The sequence below is a fragment of the Podarcis raffonei genome, chromosome 16 (assembly GCF_027172205.1).
Source record: "Podarcis raffonei isolate rPodRaf1 chromosome 16, rPodRaf1.pri, whole genome shotgun sequence".
In the NCBI taxonomy this organism is placed as follows: Eukaryota; Metazoa; Chordata; class Lepidosauria; order Squamata; family Lacertidae; genus Podarcis; species Podarcis raffonei.
Window position 1 is genome coordinate 38,041,309 of NC_070617.1, and position 22,795 is coordinate 38,064,103.

The 22,795-nt window shown below is 46.5% G+C and overlaps 1 protein-coding gene across 3 annotated transcripts; it reads left to right on the forward strand.

Moving 5' to 3' along the window:
• Positions 1 to 264: 264 nt before the first annotated feature.
• Positions 265 to 13,684, forward strand: MORN3 (MORN repeat containing 3). 3 transcript variants are annotated; one of them, XM_053370212.1, is made up of 7 exons: positions 265 to 376; positions 1,782 to 1,852; positions 4,831 to 4,986; positions 6,255 to 6,412; positions 8,098 to 8,257; positions 11,094 to 11,278; positions 13,356 to 13,684. In XM_053370212.1, the coding sequence occupies exons 2-7, from the start codon at positions 1,849 to 1,851 to the stop codon at positions 13,449 to 13,451; spliced, it is 759 nt and encodes a 252-aa protein (XP_053226187.1). In that variant the 5' UTR covers positions 265 to 376; positions 1,782 to 1,848; the 3' UTR covers positions 13,452 to 13,684. The 3 variants fall into 3 exon arrangements, with proteins under 3 accessions (XP_053226187.1, XP_053226188.1, XP_053226189.1); XM_053370213.1 differs by lacking the exons at positions 265 to 376; positions 1,782 to 1,852 and adding an exon at positions 3,402 to 3,549; XM_053370214.1 differs by lacking the exons at positions 265 to 376; positions 1,782 to 1,852 and adding an exon at positions 3,745 to 3,768.
• The last annotated feature ends 9,111 nt before the right edge of the window (positions 13,685 to 22,795 follow it).

The window sequence follows — 22,795 nt, forward strand, 5'->3', positions numbered from 1 at the left end:
ACCCCCAAACCCAGAAAAAAAGCCAAATTCCAGTGTGAGGAGGGGCAGTGGGCTACTGTGTCGACTCCTCCCCACACTTTAGCTGCATATGCGTCGCCCCCCAAAAGAGAGGCAGTTTCCTGTGAACAGATTCCGATGGATTTGACCAACTTCTATTCATCAGACAGTCCTCAGGAGGGCAGGGCACCCTCGGAGTCCGTCTCTGGGCTTGCTCTCTTGCAGAGGCTTGCCCGTGTTGCCATGGCTACCTCTGCCACATTGCAAGCTGATGTGACCAGCCTGCTCTCCAATGCCAACCCCACAACCACCCTCAGTTGCTTTTGGGCAGCGCTTCTGGTTTCCCAGGACGGTCCAGACCTAGAGCGGCGGATCTGAGGTCAGTCTTTAATTGCGTTAAATTATGGAAGGGGAAGAGAGAGGAAACTTAGTCTCCTATTTGAAGGGTCCCAGAAGACAACTCTGTGGGAGTGTTTCCTGCAGGACTTGGGGGGGGGGCAGTGTGAGCAGGGATAGGCAAATCTGTCCGTTTTGGTTTCTCTCGCTCGGTTTCTCATTGTACCAAACTTAAATTCATTTCCCTACACTTCCAAATCTGTTTCTGGATGCTTGTTCTTTTTTAAAAAAAATCCTCTAGAAAATTCATCAGCATCTTAGCGTGAATTTCCCATAATATGCACCATTCTTTCCCTTAATACAGTGCATTTTGTATGTTATTTCTATGGCTACATGCATTGTTATGCGCAAGTTGCCTCTGTGCATTTTTCTATGCATGATTTTTGCATTGCAGAATTCAGAGAATCGTGAATTTTCGACAATATCTGTGTTTCAGTTTGCATGTTGTGTGAAACTAAACAGAATCGAACTCCCCCAACCCCATGAGCAAGGAGCCCCCTTAGCTAGACAGATCTGGAGTTTGGCTGCTTTAAAGTGTATATGAGACAGCATTTGATTATGAGGCCTTGTTTGCTTAAAATTTAGGATCAGAATGAATTTTAGTATACGTAGGTTTTGATCTTGGCATTGCCCCAGATCATTGGCATTGCCTTTGGGAAGGGATTCAGTTACAAACTACATGTAAATCCAGCAGTGTGCATTTGTGGGAGGTGGAATAAATCTATATCTTGTTTTTATTATTGCTTGTAAGCCGCTCTGAGCCCGGCCTTGGCTGGGGAGGGCGGGGTATAAATAAAAAATTATTATTATTATTATATTGATGGAAGATAAGTCTATCAGTGCCTACTAACAACACTGGCTCTAAAATGGGATCAGGCACGTTCCCAGAGGACGATGGCTTGATGAGTGCCTATTTGCTATGACAATTATATATCTAGGGTTTGAGGCAGACTACCTCTGGTGGCCAGTTGCCACTAAATTGGCCTTCCACCTTCCTGTTTGTGGGCTGCCTGGTCTCTGAGGACGTAAGATGCTAGAAGGAACAGCGCCTCCTTGGACTCTGGAGCCAACCATAACCCAAGTGAATGGAAGCAGAACCAAAACACATTCAAAATGCTTTGGGCACACTACCTCAGCATCACGTGGCACAGTTAATTAAGTACATTACCAATCAGCTTTCGTTGACCTGATGCCTTCCCATCAGTCTCAGCCAGGACAGCTGTTGTAACCCAGAACATCTGGAGGGCGTCAGGTTGGCAAAGGCTGATATAGATATGAATCAGTATTTCGCATCACAACTTGGGTTTTTTAAAAAAACAAAAATTGATTGGCATTTATATTTTGTTTTTGTTTTGCAACCAGAAAAACAAAGCATTTCTCTATTACAGGCCAAATTCTGCAGATGTTCATCTATATAATTCTATAGAGGGTTTCCAGCACTGAATTCATTCAACCATGGGTGAGTATTTGAGTATAGGAAGCATATCAAGGTGGGGAGGAGGAGGAGGAGGACATTAGATACAAGTGTACAGGTGAGGGGACGGAGAGGATCACAATCCGTAATCCATCTCCCTGCTCATCTTCTTAACGCCAGAAGAACAATGGTTCAGGCGGATTAAATGCAGTGTCAAACGAAGAGCTTCATTCTCACCTTTAAACCAGGGATGAGGACTTCCATCATCCCCAGCTGTTGGCCATGCTGATGGGAGTTGAAGACAAGCAACATCTGGAGGGCCACAATTTCCCTATTGCAGCTTGAACTATCACCAGCCCAGGTGGGCCCATTGTAATCCAGTGGCAGTCCCATGCGCACGTTCTAGAGAGTAAGGCCACGTCCACACCAAACATGGACCTTTCTGTGGTGGCCCCCCATTTGTGGAATGCTCTCCCCAGGGAGGCTCGTTGGGCACCTTCCTTTTATATATCTTTAGGCGCCAGGTGAAAACATTTATCTGTAACCAGGCTTATCAATCAATCTGTGGCCTTTTAAATGTGTGCGGCAGGGCTATCAGTTTGTTCTCGTTTGTCTTTGTTATATACCATATTTTTATGGGTATAAGACTAGGTTTCCCCCCTAAAAATTAATGTCCTAAATTTGGGGGTGTCTTATACACAGGGGCCATCTCTCCCCATTTTCTTAAATCAGAGTCCCCAAAAACAGAGGGCACCTTATACATGGGGGCGTCCTATAGACGAGAAAATACGGTATTTTGCATTCTCATTTTGGTTTTTTATGTTGTAAGCCACCCTGTGTTATTTGGATGAAAGGTGGTATACAAACTTATTAAATAATAACAATGCATTTAAAGCACCAGGATACCACTTTACCCGCCGTGGCTTCCACCAAAGATCCTAAGAACTAGCGCTTACTAAGGGTGTTGAGAGTTGTTAGAGGACACTTATTCTCCTCACAGAGCTACAATTATCAGAATACCCTGGGAAGAGGGACTGATTATCAAATGAAAGGGGATTAGACAAATTAATGGCCTAAACCACAGAGCCTAGGGCTTGCCGATCGGAAGGTCGGTGGCTCGAATCCCCGTGACGGAGTGAGCTCCCATTGCTCGGTCCCTGCTCCTGCCCACCTAGCAGTTTGAAAGCACGTCAAAGTGCAAGTAGATAAATAGGTACCGCTCTGGCGAGAAGGTAAACAGCGTTTCCGTGCACTGCTCTGGTTCGCCAGACGCAGCTTAGTCATGCTGGCCACACGACCCGGAAGCTGTATGCCAGCTCCCTCGGCCAATAAACCCCAGAGTTGGTCACAACTGGACCTAATGGTCAGGGGTCCCTTTACCTTTACGTTTAACTGTTAAATCTACACACAGCTTCATGGTTTGCCAGCCCCTGAGTCTTGCACCCTGTTCCACTGCTGGCTAACAAAATACACAGAGCAGAGACCAAGAGGGAAAAGGCTGAATTGGCAAGATCTCCTGGGCAATTGGTGCCTCACAATATGGACACCCTTGCCCTTGATGTCACCTATGATGTCAACATGACCTTATAAAGTCTGGGCAAAATAGCTTAGCTAAAGGATGCTTCAAAGAACAGAGGCAGATCCCCAGGTGGAAGAGGCAGTGGACCAACAGGGCTGTCTGAGAGAATAACATCAATGTAAACTTCCACCTGCTATCTGGCCATAGGAATAAGACTATTAAGGTAACTCATTTACTGTTTGAAAAATGCATATACCCCAATTGAAATATGTTTCCAAGGTGGCTCATGTGAAGTAGGGCCGAGGTCATTGTTAAGCTCTTATTTAATATATGGCAGGGTTAGCTGCTTTGTAGGCCCAGAACAAGAGGCTGTTTACTGAAGAACAAGTTAACAAACAAATCCATAGGAAAAGGAAAGTAACTACCAGAGCAAGCTGAAAGGGTAGAGACTTGGCTCCAACTCATAGTAAAGGGAGACAATGTTTAGGTCTATCATGTCCCATTACTACAATAATCTATTGCACAGAATAGGTTCTTTAAAAGCTGCCTTATACTCATCTAGCCAGAGCCAGCCCTACCATTCGGCTGCCTCAGGCAGCTGGTTTTACGGTTCACAAAAGGGCAGCACATTGTTAGCGGAAGAAGCACTTGTAGGATTTTCTGCCTTGGGTGCAAACTTCACTTGAATGGCTTTGGACACTGGGCACCTTGAATTGGCATGTTTGTGTGTGTCCGATTTGTTGCTTCCCTTATCCTGCATCTACCTCAGGATTGTCTACATTGACCAGTAGCAACTCCCCAGAGTTTCAGGAAGGGGGATTTCATGCAAATCAGGTGCATTTCATGCAAATCAGATTTCATGCAAATCAGGGGCATTGCCACCTTGGTGCAGTGACACAGGAAACAGGTGTGACGTCGTCGTATCCTTAAAATAGTCACACCTAGTATTTTCCACAATAAGACAGAGGTTTACTCTGACAGTAGAATTTGCAAGGACAGAGAGATTTAAAGTTGTCTGGAATGTATACTTTCTGCCTTGGAAACCTTGCCCTCCAGTCCTAAATGTGTGTGCCTGCTGATGGATGTTGGGTGATGGAAGAGAACTCTGCACATGCTCAGAGGTGTTTTTCTTCTGACAAGTTTTAAAGCATTTCTCGGGCGCAGGGAAATAATATGTTTCCTGTGAACTCATCTCACCTGCAGTCAATCAGCTTGCTCTCTTCATTGCTCTAACTGTCCGACTTCTTAATTCAATTTTTTATAACTTGGTTGCTGTGCAGTTATTGTTGCTTTAATTTTCTCTTTTATTACCTTTGCTTGTTTAGCTTGGTATTTAATTTATGAGAAGCTCCACTCAGATCAGCAACCAGATGACGCAGGTGATAAAAACACTGCTTGTAAAAAAGGAAAGTCAGTCAGTCATCCTGCAGAACCCATGGCTACGAAAACTGTCTCTCTAATTATATTTCAGATATCCCTAAGTTTTTTATTTGTCCCCTTCCAGGCAAGGAAAGTATGCCCATTGTTAAGTATCCCAGGACAGTTGACCCTCTTTGGTATGAATGGGATAGGAAGGCCCAGAAATGTGGACTAAGGCACACCGTTTACGCGGTCAATGGCGATCGGTACACTGGCGAATGGCTGGACAACCTAAAACACGGTAAGGACAACCCAGAACAAGAATAATAGAAGATGTTGCAGGATATTCCAGGCAAAAAAACAGCAGCCTGGAGAAGCCCAGTGATTCCCTCAAATAAAGAAGTCTACAGTTTGTCTGAGGCTGCATGCAAGAGGACTTAATTAGTATCCACACAAACTATTTCAGGAAGCTGCTAGGGCAGCTGGGAGAAAAACACAAGGCTGTTCCTCCATATTTTGACAATGTCAAAACTAGCCTCAGGTTGGATCCCTCTCCAATGCATGTTGAGGCAAGCAGGTCCCTTGTGAGCAGGGGCGGAGGATGTGGGTGCGGTGTGGGTGGGTCGCCCCGGATGTCACCACTGAGGAGGTGACAAAATGCTTAGCGGCACTTACTGCGGGGCCTTGCAGCGCGCCCGAGCCATGCGACTCTCCTAGGAGTGACGCAATGGCTTGGGCGCCCGCAGGCTCCACGCTGCCCCAAACGGTTCGTCTAATGCCTCCCCCCTCAGCTGTAGGGCGGTTGAGTGGGAGGAGGCAGGCAGACTCCTCGGAGGCCCCACGGAGCATCCTGCCCCATCTGGCCCCGCCCCTGGCACAGGGCACAGGCACCTCCCCAGGCGCCCGATCAGCTTGTTCCGCCGCTGCTTGGGAGAAGAGATTTAAAGAGATCAACCTTTAAATTAGTAATCACTAATGATGATCTCACTTGATGATCTCGCTCTCGTTTTGAAAAGAGATCTGTCCATATTCTGCAAATAAAGAAAATAGTAAGTTGATACTGTGCTACACTGAAATTCTTAAATGTTCATTTGCTTGTCCTGGAATCTTCCAGCCACACTTGCCATCCTCTCCTGCTGCCACACCAGTGCCGTGCATTGCACCCTTTGAGAACCACGTTGTCAGGGGAAGAAGACCTCAAGGGCGCCATCACACGCCTGGGACACTGCACTGGTGACCCCTTTCCTATGTCCTTTGTAAATCATTTTTCTTTTTCTTTTTACAATCAAGCGGTGTATAAATTTTATGAAATGAATGAATGAATGAATAAATAAATAAATATCATGCAGCGATGTTGAGGACAACCTCCTCTGTAGGTGGGCGATTTGGGCTCACAGCAGTCTTCCATGGATTTGCTTCATGCACTTCTCTCAGAACTAGATAACTATTCATTTATCTAGTTTGGAAACGATTGGCTCAAGTAAATTAAAACCATAATGCACGGGCAGTTTTATTGGTCACGAGAGAAAGTCTGTGCTACCAGTTCCTGCCTTTTCTCCCCATGGCCAGGCAAGGGCACGCAGACATGGAAGAGGACAGGGGCCATCTACAGCGGAGACTGGAAATTTGGAAAACGGGATGGATATGGGACATACAGCCTCCCTGATCCCATCACAAAAGACTACAAGAAAGTCTACTCGGGTTGGTGGAAGAATGACAAAATGTGGGTAAGTCGTGCTCTTTTGCAATGGCGTATGCGAATGTACGCCTTTAAAAGTGAGCCAAGGGCCAGAATCTGATCAGCATTAATATCAGAAATAGGGGGTGGGGGGTGGGGTGGAATTGCCAAAGCTCTGAGCTGCTGCATTCTTCTGCCTGTTACAATAGACTCCTGCTGAAATTCACTAAGTGTCTTGTTCCTTTTTCTGAGGTGAAAATTTAAAGCTCTGTTGCCTCCCCCCTTTAAATGGTGTGCGCGCACTGCATCATATGATGGATTATGTGGGGCTTAACAACCTCCCCCAATATTTTATTTAAGTTGGCACACCCGCTTTTAATTCCAGGAGCCTCATGGCTTCCTTAATTCTGTTCCTGTCTCTGAGTGACAGGAAGAGAGCAAGCCATGAGGGGAGGTAAACGGAGCCAGGTACCTCTGCATACTTTGTCTTCACACTTTGGGAGGTGGTGTGGATTCAGCCCAGAAAGTAGGGATGGAGGAGAAATTAATAGAATCATAGAACTGTAAAGATGGAAGGCACCCCAAGGGTCATCTAGTCCAACCCCCTGCAATGCTGGAATCTCAACTAAAGCATCCTTGACAGACGACCATCCAAGCTCTGCTGAAAAACCTCCCAGGAAAGAGAGGGAGCCCATTCCACTGCTGAATGGCTCTTACCATTACCATCAGAATCTGCTTTCTTGTAACTTGAAGCCTTTGGTTTTGGTCGTAGCCTCTGGAACAGGGAAACTCTTTAGATATGTGAGGAAGGCCATTCCATCTCCTCTCAGCCTCCTCTTTCCCAGGCTAAACAGACCCAGCTCCTTCAACCGCTCCTCATGAGACTTGATTTCCAGACCCCTGATCACCCTCCTCTGCAAACATTCCATCTTGTCAATGTCCTCCTTCAACTGTGGTGCTCAGAAATTCAAACCATTTCGGATTTAAAGGTGAACCCAGCTAATTGGCACTTTCCAAAACAATTTGTTGAACCACAACCCAGGCATCCTTCAAAATCTGCACTTCCCCTAATGTTGCAGTCCAGTTCTCCAGCCCAGTAATGTCCACAAACACACATATACTGTATTTTTTGCTCTATAAGATGCACCAGACCACAAGACGCACCTAGTTTTTGGAGGAGGAAAACAAGAAAAAAAATATTCTGAATCTCAGAAGCCAGAACAGCAAGAGGGATCGCTGCGCAGTGAAAGCAGCGATCCCTCTTGCTGTTCTGGCTTCTGGGATAACTGCGCAGCCTGCATTCGCTCCATAAGACGCACACACATTTCCCCTTACTTTTTAGGAGGGAAAAAGTGAGTCTTATAGAGCAAAAAATACGGTACTTGTGTGCGTAAAGATGTGTCTATTGGTGAAGACAGCATTATAGCAAGGAAAAAAATATCTGTTAGGCAAACTTGCATACAAAAAGGAGAAAGTCACACTAAAACTCTGGTGAGTTTTATGAGGACATTAAAAAAACAACAACCACAAAGTTGGCACGGAGAAATGAGAAGCTGAGAGAAAACAAAAATTGACCGATTTGTCCTGCTTCTAGAAGGGGGGCGGGGAGCAAATCACATGGGCATCAGCAACAAGTATTGACTTTTTAAAGAAAGAAAATTAACATAAAAGTTAAACATTTTAAAGAGAAAGCTTGCTGTTGTGATCATCCACATGAATATCTTTTGATTTTAGGGATACGGAATAAAATTTTACTCAGATACGGAGTATTACGAAGGGGAATGGGCTGTTGGGAAGAGAAGCGGCTGGGGCCGAATGTACTACAAGGACGGCTCCATCTATGAAGGCCAGTGGTCTGAGGACAAGCCAAGCGGGCAAGGCATGTTCCGCCTGAGTAAGTACCGCCCTGCTGCGTCCATGATGCTCAAGAGGTCTGGTCCTCTATGCCTTTGGGCAGCGCTCAGAACGGGCCCCAGCCCCTCCCATCCCCAGAACAGAACTTGGGGCACATTAAGGCTGGCCAGATGGTGCCACCGCCGACATTCTCAGCTCTCTTTGCTCAGATAGACTGCTGCTGCCACTGCTGCTCAAAAGATGGCCTGCGCAATGACAACAACACAACGGCTTGTGGCTGTCCATGCCACATATCTCCATTTACCCTGCCTCAGCTCACAACAGTAGTCTTTTGAAGACTTAATGGGTTTTAGTGGTTTCAAGAACAGGGCCCCTGTGCACAGAAGCAAAAATCACATAAGTTGGGAGCGCCCTGGAGGATGCTCAGAAAAGTGGGAGCGATGGCTGTGCTACCCCACACATCTGTGTAAAAAACAACAACCACTACCCTGCTGAGCCCCCACTCTCTTTGGGGCTTCCTCCACCCTCACTGACACCCTCTTCAGGCTCTGAGGAAATTTATGTTTAAGTTTCCTGTCCCCTTGTGTATATGCAGTCACACGTGTGTTGATCAAATGTCAGTGGCAGGGAGACACCCGTAAAACCCAAACTCTCCTTGCCATGCCATTCTGGCTAAGGCTCTGATGGGAGAACTTTTCCAGTCTGGGGGCCACACTACCCCCCTTCTGGGTGGCATCCTGAGGGTCACAGGGCAAAGTGGGCAGAGCGACAAATGTAGGTTTTTGCCTTTGCACAGTAGGCCAGTTTCTCCAACTGCTCTTCCGTCCAGGGAGGCAGGAGTTCATGGATGTATTCCAGCCACGCAAAAAGGTTTGGGGCCAGTGAGGGGGCAAGGCCTGGGGAGAATCCCAAGGGCAAGAGATCAAGGCCTGGAGAGGCGCATTGGTTTCCTGGGCCAGAGATTCCAAGTCCTGCGCTACCGCCTTGAAAGCATGCCGTGCTTGGCTGAGCCAATGTGGTGCTGGGGTTAGCAGGCTGGACTAATTAGAGCCATCAAGACCTGGGGTCGAATCCCACTAAGTCATAACAAAGGTAGCTTGGGAACTCTGGGTTGATTGCTCCTTCTCATCCTAACCCCGTCTCTCAGGGTTGTTATGCAGGTAAAATGTGGGACAGACCCATATATGCTTTACTGACCTCCTGAGAGGAAAGGGAGGATTAAAATGTTCTTTAAAATTATTATTGTGCCATGCTGAGCAATCACATAATTTACCACTGTTTTAATAGCTGGCGGTATGTTTACATGAACTTTTAAAGCAACAGTTTGGTAGTCCTGCCCAGGTTATGCCGAGGGCAGGTACACTTAATTACGGTACACGGCTGTCCAGGATCTGTTTGTATCTAACTTCCAGCATCAGGAAATTGGTGAGATTTAGAGTCTTGGTGGTTATCTAGAAATGTCTTTAGTTTCTAAAAGGACAGGTAATGACTGTGCCTTGACAGATTTCAAGAGGATTCAGACTTGATATCACTTTACCTGAAACCCTTGAAGGTGACACTTCCTCAGCAGAGGTGCAAATTCACTTTGCATGTGCTCTGAGGTGCTCTTGTTGTAACATCACCTATTCCAAAACTGAGGCGAGGCATTGAAAAGAAGATTATGGGGTTAAAATTAATACCTGCTGGGATGTTCTGGGTGTTAAGGATATGATGGATTTTAAATCACCACTGCCACCATCACAAATTGAATAACTGGTCCTCCAGAGACATTGCCCAATTGATCATGAACTGGCTGGATTTTTCCTAAGGTTAAAATTAGCTAATTAATAGATTATTATTTTCCTGCGCCTGCAGGTTTAATATAGTCAGCTCTGTAACTGGAAATTTTGCAAGGCAGGGGGTAAATGCGCCTTCTGTTAGGTTTGCGATGGACAACCATCCAAGATCAAATAGCTGGTACTGGCTGGTTGCCCAGAAAGGGTAAACTGAAACGTAGGATTCATGCAGTTTTGCTGGCTCCTCCCTTTCTTGCAAAAGGATTTAAGGGAGTTAACCACAGCATCCAAACTGTGAAGGGCACAGCTTGGTGGGGCCCTTGCGACGGACATGTGCTGCCCCATTGATGGAATTCCTTCCCCACATAAATTTGCCTGGCACCCACATGAATATATTTCTGGTACCAGGCAAATGCTTTTCTTTCTCCACTCTTAATGTTTTCATAAACTGTCTCGGAAGCATCACCAAAGAGCAGTATAGGAATCTTTCCGAATAAGCAAAGAGGGAGGGAGCTCCCGCTCTCCAGTCTCTTCTCAGAACTGCCCCATCCAGAATTCCACCATACCTAGGAGCGTGTGAGCAAAAGGACTTCTCTGCAGTCCTCCTGACCATTGAGTCAGAAGCAGGTTCCGTTCTGTCCATTTCAGCGGGGTATTTACTTCCAAGAAAAAAGCACACCAAGAACTCAGGCCGACAGGGCCCTGTTTCGATGTATTCACCTTCATCAGCTAATTTTTAAAGGGATGTGTATGTTTGAAGACTTTTGGATAAATATATCCTGTTATTTTCTACGTTTCTCAGGGATAACAACTACGTGTGGGTAGATCAACGTGTATCTTGAGCTTTTCTGTGCGTTTTCAATTTGGAAGCCAGGCACGGAGTGCTTCAGGTTCAAAGTCTACAGCCACAATGACCTGCCCCAGTGGGGGGGGGGGCAAACTAGACCATGATAGAACCACTTGTTAGGAGATGCTGCAGGGCCTTGTGAAAACACAAGACAGATTCTCTCTCTCTCTCTCTCTCTCTCTCTCTCTGTGTGTGTGTGTGTGTGTGTTTTTAAAAAAGCATCAATCCCACAAAAATCTCTGTGTCAATTGCAGAAAATGAAAACCGGTATGAAGGCTCCTGGAAGGACGGAAAGAGGCACGGTCCAGGGAAGTTCATCTACTTGGACACGGGGCAACTTTATGAAGGCTACTGGGTGGCAGACATTCCCCGTTGCGGAACCATGATTGATTTTGGCCGTGACGAAGCCCCTGCACCAACTCAGTATCCCATCCCAAAGGTAAGCTCTAGGTTACAGGCTCCCCGCAGGCCCAAAGGCCAAAACGTGCGTAAGGGTGGGTTCCACTGTCTCTTCCTGCAAGCCAACACCTGAGCAGAGGGAAGAGCAATTTCCGTCTCTGCTCCAGCTGCCCCCAGGACTTGCCCACCTCAGCTCCTTTGGCCTCTTAAGCATGGAGGGTGCAAATAGCTAGATGTGGGGAACCTTTTCTGGTGAAGGGCAGTTGACCCACAGGAAAAGTCAGCTGATGGTGGGAGCCAAAAGTAGGCCGGGTCAGAAGCAAAGTAGATGGGAGTCTGCAGCCAGGGAGGGCAGGATGACCCAAAGGGAACATTATTGTAATAATTATTGTAATAATTTTATGTAAATCACTTTGTAAGGCAGTATATAAGTGCTGTCAATGAATGAAGGAACAAAGCGGGGAAAGACCCATCCATTAGTTTCTATGGCAACAGAACTCACTTTTTAAAGATGTGAATGGTGGGTACTTAGCTGTGAGCACCTAAGGCCACTGCCTTAACAAAAGAACTGGGCTGTCCAGCGCAGCAAGCGTCCTCCTATAGATTCTAGCCTCCCACAGGCATGGAAGGGACCCATGGGAGTCATCCTGACTGACCCCTGACCCCCCAAAAAACCTGTAACAATCTATATGTGTGTGTGAAAGACGGGGAGAGTGTGCTGTAACCCTGTGTGCTGCATGCGTTTGTGTTAGTAACAATGGGGTGAGGTGGGGGAATAGAGAGGTGTGCATTTGTTTCTCCTTTTGCCGGGTGTGTGGGTCTTTTATTGCTATTTTGCCACACCTGCTTTTGCTCTGCAAACCATTGCCGTGCAGCTCCCAGAAGGTGGCCAGTTTTCAGGCTGAAACTGATTCCCCATCCCTGGAATGGGGCTTAAAAGGCTATGTGGGGAGCTGGAATGTTGCCAGTTTAAGTACTGGCTAGGAGGACTTGCAATGCTTCCATAGGCTAGCCCCTCTTTCTCCCCCTGGCGTTTCCTACCCTCATTCAGTTTGAAGAGCAGTAAGAGGACTGTCCTGTATTTGGAGTTATCCTCCGTTTGAAGGGTTGCTCAGTCTGAGTCCAAGTACTATGGAGCCCCAGGGCCCCATCATCAGAGAGCAGACTGGCCCGCCTCTCCCAGCCACAGCCTTCCCCACTATGCAGAAAGGCATTGCTATTTCTATTTAGAGTGCAGTAATTATTTTATGGGACGCGGGTGGCGCTGTGGGTAAAACCTCAGTGCCTAGGGCTTGCCGATCGAAAGGTCGGCGGTTCGAATCCCCGCGGCGGGGTGCGCTCCCATCGTTCGGTCCCAGCGCCTGCCAACCTAGCAGTTTGAAAGCACCCCCAGGTGCAAGTAGATAAATAGGGACCGCTTACCAGCGGGAAGGTAAACGGCGTTCCGTATGCTGCGCTGGCTTGCCAGATGCAGCTTGTCACGCTGGCCACGTGACCCGGAAGTGTCTGCGGACAGCGCTGGCTCCCGGCCTCTAGAGTGAGATGAGCGCACAACCCCAGAGTCTGGCAAGACTGGCCTGTACGGGCAGGGGTACCTTTACCTTTACTTTAATTATTTTATTACTGTGGCCTAATTATTTTATTTGTTTTGTTTTGTTTTGTTTCAGTAGTAATTATTTTTTTTACTGTGGTCTAAACCACAGAGCCTAGGGCTTGCTGATCAGAAGGTCGGCGGTTCAAATCCCCACGACGGGCTGAGCTCCTGTTGCTCAGTCCCAGCTCCTGCCAACCTAGCAGTTCGAAAGCACGTCGGGAAGGTAAACGGTGTTTCCGTGTGCTGTTCTGGTTCGCCAGAAGCGGCTTAGTCCTGCTGGCCACATGACCCGGAAGCTGTACGCCGGCTCCCTCAGCCAATGAAGTGAGATGAGCGCCACAACCCCAGAGTCGTCTGCGACTGGACTTAACAGTCAGGGGTCCCTTTACCTAATTATTTCTAAGTTGGCATCTGTATATTTAAATTAGCATATGAAAATTTTATGCAGATTTGTCTCCTTTTGTTTGTTTTTTGGCAATGTATTAAATTGCAAAAAACCCCACAAAACTCATGTTTCTTTCAGGTTGAACTAGCGGACCCAGAGGGTGTGTTGGAAAATGCTATTGTGTTGCTAGAAAATGCTGAAGAAGCAAATTCTCAGCCTCAGAAGGAACGATGACGGCTGACAATCCTGCCCTCCAAAGCTGGGGTTCCTTCCCGTTGAAGGCTGAGCAGCAATGCACAAAGAGTTCTTTCCCAAGAGATTCCCAAGTGTTCCCATTGTGATCCCTTCTCTGTTCCTGGTTATGCAAGAGCCCCTTTGCTCTCTAGTTTAGCAGCTGCATCAACACAGAGGGAAGAGGGACATGGTAGAGACCTTGTGAGTTCAAAAATACAAGATACCACACATTTCTTTGCAAGTTGCTTACTCTGGGTTCTTGAAGCAGCTAGTTGCCCTTTGCAGTTCCCAGAGCCGGCCCTGATGTTAGTGGCACACACCTCAGATGGCAGGTGCTGAGGGGGGAAGAGGGGCCTGAATACCTCCAAGGAAGGAGGGTCTATAATTCCTTCCTGAGTGAAGTTCTGGCACAAGCTGGGGATACAAAGCAAAGGGAAGATTTGGGGCGATGACTGCAATTCTCTCCTCTTCCTGAATTCAGAAAAGCTTCTGTCTATTTTGAACCACCTTTTCGTACCATCAAGGAGAGAGACTTTGAAACGGGGGGTAAATATGATTGACACTGTAGCCTGTAACCCACCACAGCAGGGGGCTGGGGGTGGCAAAGAGAGTGACAGCCACAAAAGGCACAAATTGTGTTGTCAAGGAGTCTAAAAGAGTCCCTGATAGATTCTCTCCATCATGATTGCTTCTTATTTCAAGACTCTCTAAAATACACATTTTGAACCAAAGCTATTAATAGTATCACGTTCTCCCTTCTCCAAGCAAGGAAACCTTCACAGAAAAGGAAGAAGGAAAAAGAGAGAGAGATCTTCGGAAGCCAATGATGTATCTTCATTAGAAGCAAATGAACTTGCTTAATTTGCTAGTGTGCAGGTTGACACCAAGCAACAGATACAGCTGTAGGCTCCATCAGAACGGTTCTGGCACCAGCAAGACAGCTTCCCCAAGCCACTGCTGTTAGCATAATGTTAGCAGGAGAATTCCCCCCCCCCATATGCTTTGGACTACAGCTCCCCTCAGCCCAACATCAGGAGGGGCACAGACTCTTCCCCCTTGGTCAATAACCTGCCCACTGCTAACTTAAAATGTCAAATGGAGTCATAATACACACACCTGTCTTTTCGTGTGAGGCTGTTGCTATTTTTAAAAAGTTTTATTTATCGTTTTCAATTTTACAAAATTTGAACATTAACATTTACCAAATCACAAACCATACATCTAACATCAACTTCCCTCCCACCCCCCTTCCATGGTTCGTTTTAATTATATTTTACTGCTGCATATTGTGGTTATTCCATATCCCCGCCCCCCCCCCCCGTTTTATCTCAATCTGCTTTATACTGCTGAATTTACTCTAATCTTGCTAACATCCTGATTTGTTTACAATAGTTTTTTCAAATATTTACATTTCCCCCCCAATCTTCCTTAAAAGCTTTTTCTTCCTGGTCTTTTATTCTACTAGCCATTGCTGCAAATTATTCTGAAGGGGTCACATAACTCTATACCCTCAAGCATCTCTCTGATGAAAATAGGTACGTCCTAAGGAAAAGCGGAGGGACTTGGGTGGCGCTGTGGGTTAAACCACAGAGCCTAGGGCTTGCTGATCAGAAGGTCAGCGGTTCGAATCCCCACAACGGGGTGAGCTCCCATTGCTCAGTCCCTGCTCCTGCCAACCTAGCAGTTCGAAAGCACGTCAAAGTGCAAGTAGATAAATAGGTACCGCTCCGGCGGGAAGGTAAACGGTGTTTCCGTGTGCTGCTCTGGTTCGTCAGAAGAGGCTTAGTCCTGCTGGCCACATGACCCGGAAATTGTACGCCGGCTCCCTCGGCCAGTAAAGCGAGATGAGCGCCACAACCCCAGAGTCGGCCATGACTAGACCTAATGGTCAGGGGTCCAATTACCTTTTAAGGAAAAGCGGGACATTCCAGGATCAAATCAGAAACTGGCGTGCCTTCTAAAAATCCAGGACTGACCCTGGAAAATAGGGACACTTGGAGGGTCTGCAAATATAACCCCTTATTTAGACTGTAATCTCCTCAGGGCAGAGACCTGCCACACTTTCCTCCCCTTTTGGCTGATGTAAACTAACACTAGCTTGGTTCATACAGAAACAACAAGCCATAATCTAGTGTTACAAGAATGAGCTTTCAAGGGAATGGTGGGCTTCTTTCTCCCCTTCCATCCTGGACCCCAACCCTGCCGCCACACCTGGTTTGAGGCAAGTCATATGCTTGTCAAAACTGGGAAACTGGTTTGTGATCCTGAGAAACGAAATCTAGAATGAATCCCTGGCCTGCCATGATGTCTGAATCAGACTCTTCAGCCTTGGGCTTTGATCCCAGTTTAAAGCACCCCGCACAGGGTTATTTTTAAAAAATTATATGTTTAATTTATTTTTATTAAATATTTTCTTGGTTTACAAAAGTACCTGCCTTGTCTCTTTTTTTCAGGTTGTACAGTCTTTCTTACAAATAAGTTACATTTGTTGTGAGACATTAGTGTAAAGTATAAGGTTGGGGAAGAAGAAGGGGAGAGGAGGGGGAGGCTTATTCTTTTATATCAGGGGTCAGCAAACTTTTTCAGCAGGGGGCCTGTCCACTGTCCCTCAGACCTTGTGGGGGGGCCGGACTATATTTTGAAGGGGAAAAAATGTATGAACGAATTCCTATGCCCCACAAATAACCCAGAGATGCATTTAAAATAAAAGAGCACATTCTACTCATGTAAAAACACGCTGATTCCCGGACCGTCCACTGGCCGGATTGAGAAGGCGATGGGGCCGGATTCAGCCCCTGGGCCTTAGTTTGCCTACCCATGCTTTATATAGTGTGCGTGTGGGGTTTTGTGTTAGTGTCAACTCGGTAGGTTCTCTTTCTATTTGTTTACAGTGGTACCTCGGGTTAAGTACTTAATTCGTTCCGGAGGCCTGTTCTTAACCTGAAACTGTTCTTATAACCTGAAGCACCACTTTAGCTTTTGGGGCCTCCTGCTGCTGCTGTGCCGCTGGAGCACGATTTCTGTTCTCATCCTGAAGCAAAGTTCTTAACCCGAGGTACTATTTCTGCGTTAGTGGAGTCTGTAACCTGAAGCGTATGTAACCTGAGGTACCAATGTATTACAGTTCGTTGGTAGAGGGAGGGATTTGGGCCCCAGGGTGTCGTTGGTTGCAGTGGGGTTTATTTGCATTTGTGGGGGGTGGCGGCTTGTTGGGTCAGGTAAGCCAGATTGATTCGTATACTGTCAGTGGGTTCCTATTGTTGTCTTGTTGGGCAAGATTGGAGCCATACTGGGGTGAAGGCATCCTCTTCTATTTGTTTCTGTGTCATTTTCAGTTTGTTGCTTAGTTTTTCTAATAAGGCTGTTTCCCATACAATTTGGTACCATTGGTCCATGCTTACTCCTGACAGGTCTCTCCTGTGTCTGGCTATGAGGCTTCTGGCTGCTGAGAGCAGGTGGGTTATGAGCTCTGTGTAATTTGAGTGGCCATTACAATGTTGGAAGGTGTTCAGTAGGGCCAGTCCTGGGGTGACTTCTAATACCCGTTTAGTTAATTTGCAAGCACCCTGCCCAGTTGATGGTGATGTACAAAGCGGCAGAAATTCTTCCTCCTTTGTTGAGCTGCAAAGCACTGGACATTATGAGCCCCAAAAAGAAAATAATAATAATACAGATATTCCTCCCCAGAAGAAAGAGACTGCATACAAAATGCACAGAGAGTAAACTGGAAAAATAATTTTAATTTTCTAGTTTCATTTTTAGTCATCTTAGCAATTATTTTCAAACTAGAATAGGTAAAAATCCTTCAACAGAAAAGTGATTGAAAAACAAGCAACCAGGTAGTACGCATCGCAGAGCCAAGTCTACTTATCACGACAGTTGTCAACTCTGTCCTTCCCAAGAGACATCAAATAATATTTGTGCACATGGCGATGAATTGCTGACAAAATCCCACAGAACTTTCAAAGGAACGCAACCCCCCCCCAATCTTTGGCAAAACCATCAACTCATAAAAATTTGCACATTTGAAAAATCTCTTTCCTCCCATTGCTAACACATCTATACACTCATGTAAAAAGAGTTACATTTATGAATAAGTTACCATCATAATGACTCATTAATTAATTGATTAATTAGGGCTAGAACTGTGTGTTTGTCTAGACCAGGAGTGGAGAAACCTTTCCAATTCAAGGAGTGCATTTCCTCATGGACACCCCCTTCCCCCCTCCCATCCATCCATCCACGCAAAAACAAACAAACAAACAAACAAACAAACAAACAAACAAACAAACAAGAGGTGCTTCCTCACCATTCAAGGACATATTCCAGCCAGACAAAAGCACAGCAGGATGGGTGAGGAGTGGGGCCTGTGGAGAGCCCACACAGCCTGTTCTGGAAGCCTACCTTTGGCCCCTGGACCTGATTCTGCCCCTTCCTGGCCCAGATTGCCCAGGCACATTTTGCACAGCTTCTGGGGAAATGAGAGAGGTCCACATTCCAGTCCTATACCTCAAGAGGAGGACTTATTAAAAAGCACCACCAGAGCCACCGCTTTGACCATGTGAACCAGGGACGGAGAGCCTGTGGGCCTCCAGCTGTTGCTGGACTACAACTCCCATCACCCCTGACCACTGGCCTTGCTGACTGGGGCTGAGAAGACTTGGAGTCCAATATTTGGAACACCCCAGACGCCCCCACCCCAGATTTTGCATTACATTTCAGGACAGGTTACAGCACGACCCCAAGTCATCTTGAATTCAGGGGGCACCTGTTTAGGATTGCAGCCTCAGTCCTTCCAACACAGGATTTCAAAGTACTCTGCATTTTGGATTTAGTGATGTCAGAGTTTGCTGACCAGATCTACTCAGAAGTTGAGTCCCAGTGAAATCTTTCGAGCGTGCTCCCATGTAAGTGGGGTCAGGATTGCAGCTGCACCAGATGGGCTTTAAACCACCCCTCCTGTGCCACTAATGCTGTAATGTCTCAGCTGCCGGGCCTGGTGTAGAGACCCCCTGCCTTGGGAGTAAGGGTGACCCAGGGGGTGCCTGGTGTGCATGAGAAACTCAGCGCAAAATAAATTTCAGGTGAACTAGGTCAGGATTCAGGGAGGCCCTTCTTCACGTGCCTCGTCCACGAGAGGTCCAGAGGGCAGCAGTTCTGCTTGTGGGACGCTCTCCCCAGGGAGGCTTGCCTGGCATCTTCATTACATATTTTAGGCGCCAGACAAAAACATTTCTCTTCAACAAGGCATTTGGCTGATTAAAATTCTATGGCTTTTTCAATCTGTTTTGTTGTTTTATTATGTATTTTGCATTCTCATTTTGTATTTTTCTGTTGCGAACTACCCTGGGATCTTTGGATGAAGGGCAGCATACAACTTTAATTATAATAATAATAGCAGAGGACCTCCATCACTGACTGGCAGCTGGCTCTTGATGTGAGCTTTCACTGGGCCAAAAGGGATGCAGGGAGGGGGCATGGCTCTCAGGAGAGGAAGGTCCAGCCTTTTGTAGAAGAAATATTGAATATAGTTGTTGTCAAGCACAGGCTTTGAATAGGCCAAGTCACAGGTCCAATCACCAGCGCCTCCAATTAAAAGATTACCAGTAGATGGGAAAGGCCAGGTGGTTGGCAAAGAGAGCCACTGCCAGCCCGAGCAGGCAATACTGGGCTAGATGGACCAAAGGTCTGACTCAAAACAAGGCATATCCATGCCCCTAGGTTCCCAGGTGCTGTGTGTATTGCTGGCCTTGTATAAAGCAGCAACTTTTGCATCACCCCTTTGGCGCAGCATCTTTGGGTGCCAAGCACCTGAGGCAAATTCCAGGTTCAGCTGATTTTCAATATATTCAGCAACAACCTCAAGGTGAACACACGGGAGAATCAAGAGTCCCCAGTTATCTTGAGGCTCTTTGCAACTCGCTTTGCTGTTGGATTTCAGCTCCAAAGAGGCTTACAATCACCTGAAGAATGCCCAGTTGTGCTACATTAAAACATTGCTACATGGCATGAAGAACAGCAACAGAACTCCTATGATTTTGTGTTGAAGTCTGCATTCCAAACACCCTGCATTTCTTTTTTAAAAAAGGTTACAGCCTTAGTCTCAAAGGCAGAGCTCATTAAGATGATCTCAACACCTTCAAAATACACCCCATATTGGCTCACTGGTCTCTTGCAGTGTAAAAGGGAGCTCATACAGCATCTTGAAATCGGAGTCTTTTTTGTCCCCCACCCTCCAATATTCATCATGAAAGAGGGGAAGGGGCTTCCTGAATTCAACAGAAGTCCCTGGCAGCACCTTCAAAGTTAACAGGTGTATGGAAAGGCTACTGACACAGGTAGGTAGGTAGGTACACATACGTTGCATGCAGAAGGAAAGCAGGAGTTACCGTATCTTTCACTCTATAAGACGCACCAGACCATAAGATGCACTTAGTTTTTGGAGGAGGAAAACAAGAAAAAAAATATTCTGAATCCCAGAAGCCAGAACAGCAAGAGGGATCGCTGCGCAGCGAAAGCTTCTGGGATAGCTGCGCAGCCTGCATTCGCTCCATAAGACGCACACACATTTCCCCTTATTGTTTAGGAGAGAAAAAGTGAGTCTTATAAAGCAAAAAATACGGTAATCACTATTTTAAAGTGAAGCCAAAAGGCCGACACCGTGCTGGCTACAGCCCCCTGCTGTATCCTTTTTCAGAGGATAGATGTGTACCAGACAACCCCGTCCATCCCTTGTTTTGGCTTGACTCTCTCTGAAGAAAGATTATATATTTCTTCCCTCTGCATCTGTCTCTTCAAACATTAGGTTTGTGGCTTCTGCCAAAATGAAACTGTCAAACATTTTACGATACAAGGCTGTGACCCGATTCGCATGGTGCAGTGCGTCGTACAGAGCACAGCCTTCCCAACTTGCTACCCTCCAGATTTTTCGGACCACAACTCGCACCAGTGAAAACAACGCTTGGCCATGCTGGCTCGGCAGTTGGTGGGAGTTGTGGTCTGAAACATCTCCAAACTACCTGGCTGCTGTTGGCTGGCTTAGGAAGACAGTGCAGGTCTCTCTGTCCTGGACAGAAGCCAGTGGCCACTTTCCTCCTCCCCGGTCCATTTCGCTGCAGACCTACTGCTCTTGGGTAGAGGTCATGGTTAGCAAGAGGGCTGAACCCCAAGGCCCTGTGTGGGCGACATGCTCAGCCAAACCCTGGCTTGGCTCAGCGTGGCAGCACAAAGGACAGGGAAGGGCAAAGAGGGTGCAACTCCTCTCCTGGAAGTTTGGGCTGTGTGTCCTGTGAACTTGCTCGTTCGGTTGTGTTTGCTGCAGGCTAACATGGCTCCCCCTAAGCTCTTTAGGAAGCTAAAGAATGCATATATAACACTGTCCAAACTCCTTCAACCCCCAGCTACACAGATGATATAGAGCTAGGATTAAAAAAAACCCCCGCACAGATTGGAGGAAGGAAGAGGGGTCCGTTTCCTGGTCATTGTTGCAATTTCTCATTGCCGCTAAAAGGGATGGGCCAGGCGACCAGCAAGTTTAGCAAAAAAAAAAAGGCACCTGCTTCTCCTTTTGGGTAATGGGTGTCTGGGGAGCAGGAAGAGACCTGCAGCGTCCCTCAGATGCTCTGCTGGGGAGGGTTTCTCCTCCTGGGCTCATCTCCTCCCTTTTTGCTCTCTCTGCAAAACCCAGCCTAGGAGAGGAATGTGCGAGATCCACAGCCACATTCTACAACAGCCTCCATTGGTAAATTGTCATGAATGCAAAAAAATAAAAAATCTCGGAAAAGCACTGGGAGAGAGAGGGAGAGAAATGGAATGAGTTCAGGTGGCTTCTAAAAGAACATAGAGTCACTTCAACTAGCTCTGTATTGTCTACACCAGTGGTTCTCCCCCCACCCCCCGCTCCCTTGAAAATTGCGGAACATCTTGACATGATTTTTCTGCCTGTTGTAGCAATCATAATGCACTGTGCTAAATGCTGTAAGAGTTTTACTTGCAGTTTTATTGCCTCTTTCCCTGCCCTTATATATTGTATTTAATGGTATTGCGATTTGATTCCAAAGAATGCAAATTGTAATACAAGAAAATGCAGTATATAAGAAATAAAAGCAGCCATAAAAATACATATTCAATGTGACGCCTCCTGTCTTTAGTCACAAAGCCACAGTCATGCTGCAGAACCACCTGAACAGAGTTTGCGAACCCCTGATCTACGCTGCCCAGGAGAGGATCTCTGGGGTTTTAAGCAGCAACGCCTGGAGGTGTCAGGGATTGAAGCTGCAGCCTTCTGCATGCAAGACAGGTGTTTTTCCACAGAGCTAAGGCCCCTCCCCTACTTCAGTACATAAAAAACTGATGCTGGCACCTACTGATTTCAAGTATTTTCCCAGCCCTGTATAGGGAAGTTTACTAGCTCAGTGAAGATGCACATAATGTAATACAGGGAGTCTCCTTTTTAGTACAGGTGGGGACCTTTTATCTAAATCCGACTCTTGCATTTTCCAATATCTCTCTCATCGCGATGAGGGCAATTTTGTTTGTGAAAAAAATATGGTTAACAGTGAGGGCTAGAGACTTTAAAAATAAAAAGAATATGTAAGCGAGTCAGCACAGCCAAGGGTCAGGAATGATGGGAGCTGTAGCTTAGCAACACCTGGAGGGCTTCTGGTTCCTCGCCCCTTTTCTAGACCCAACGCCGTCACACAAAGAACACAGTACTTTGATAACACACACACACATCCTGAAATAACACATCCTGCATTCCAGGCTCCCATCACAAGCGCGGAAGAGGTTTGCCCAGAGAAGAACTCTGAGCCCAGCAGTGTTTTGACACTCCAAAAACGAAGCAATGAGGATTGCCCCTTAGGAATAAAATAAAAATAGAACACAAAAATACATTTCAAAGCCTTCTTGATAAACACTTCTATACAGAGAGACTTCAATGTGCCAGAAGTAAACGTACATCAGTTCCAAAAGATTAATGTTCCTAAAGAACCTGAAAATATTTTCCAAGACACCACAGAAGAGGTTGCATAAGGAAGAAAGAAAAAAACAGCTAGTAGATTTCAGATTCCACCCACGGCCCTTACTGCAGGGAAGGGGAGCATGTGGCCCTCCAGATGCGGATGCACTCCAACTCCTGCCAGCCCCAGCCAGAATGCCCAATGGGCAGGGCAGTTGTAACCAAGCAGCATCTAGAGGGCCAGATTCCCTTCGCCAAATTACAGATTAGAATCTGATTCGTTCGTTATTATTTTTATTTTAAAGAGTGGCATATAAATGATATATAAATTAGGTACTCTCATTTCGGAACCATTTGTTGATCCAAACATTTCCCCAAGATATTT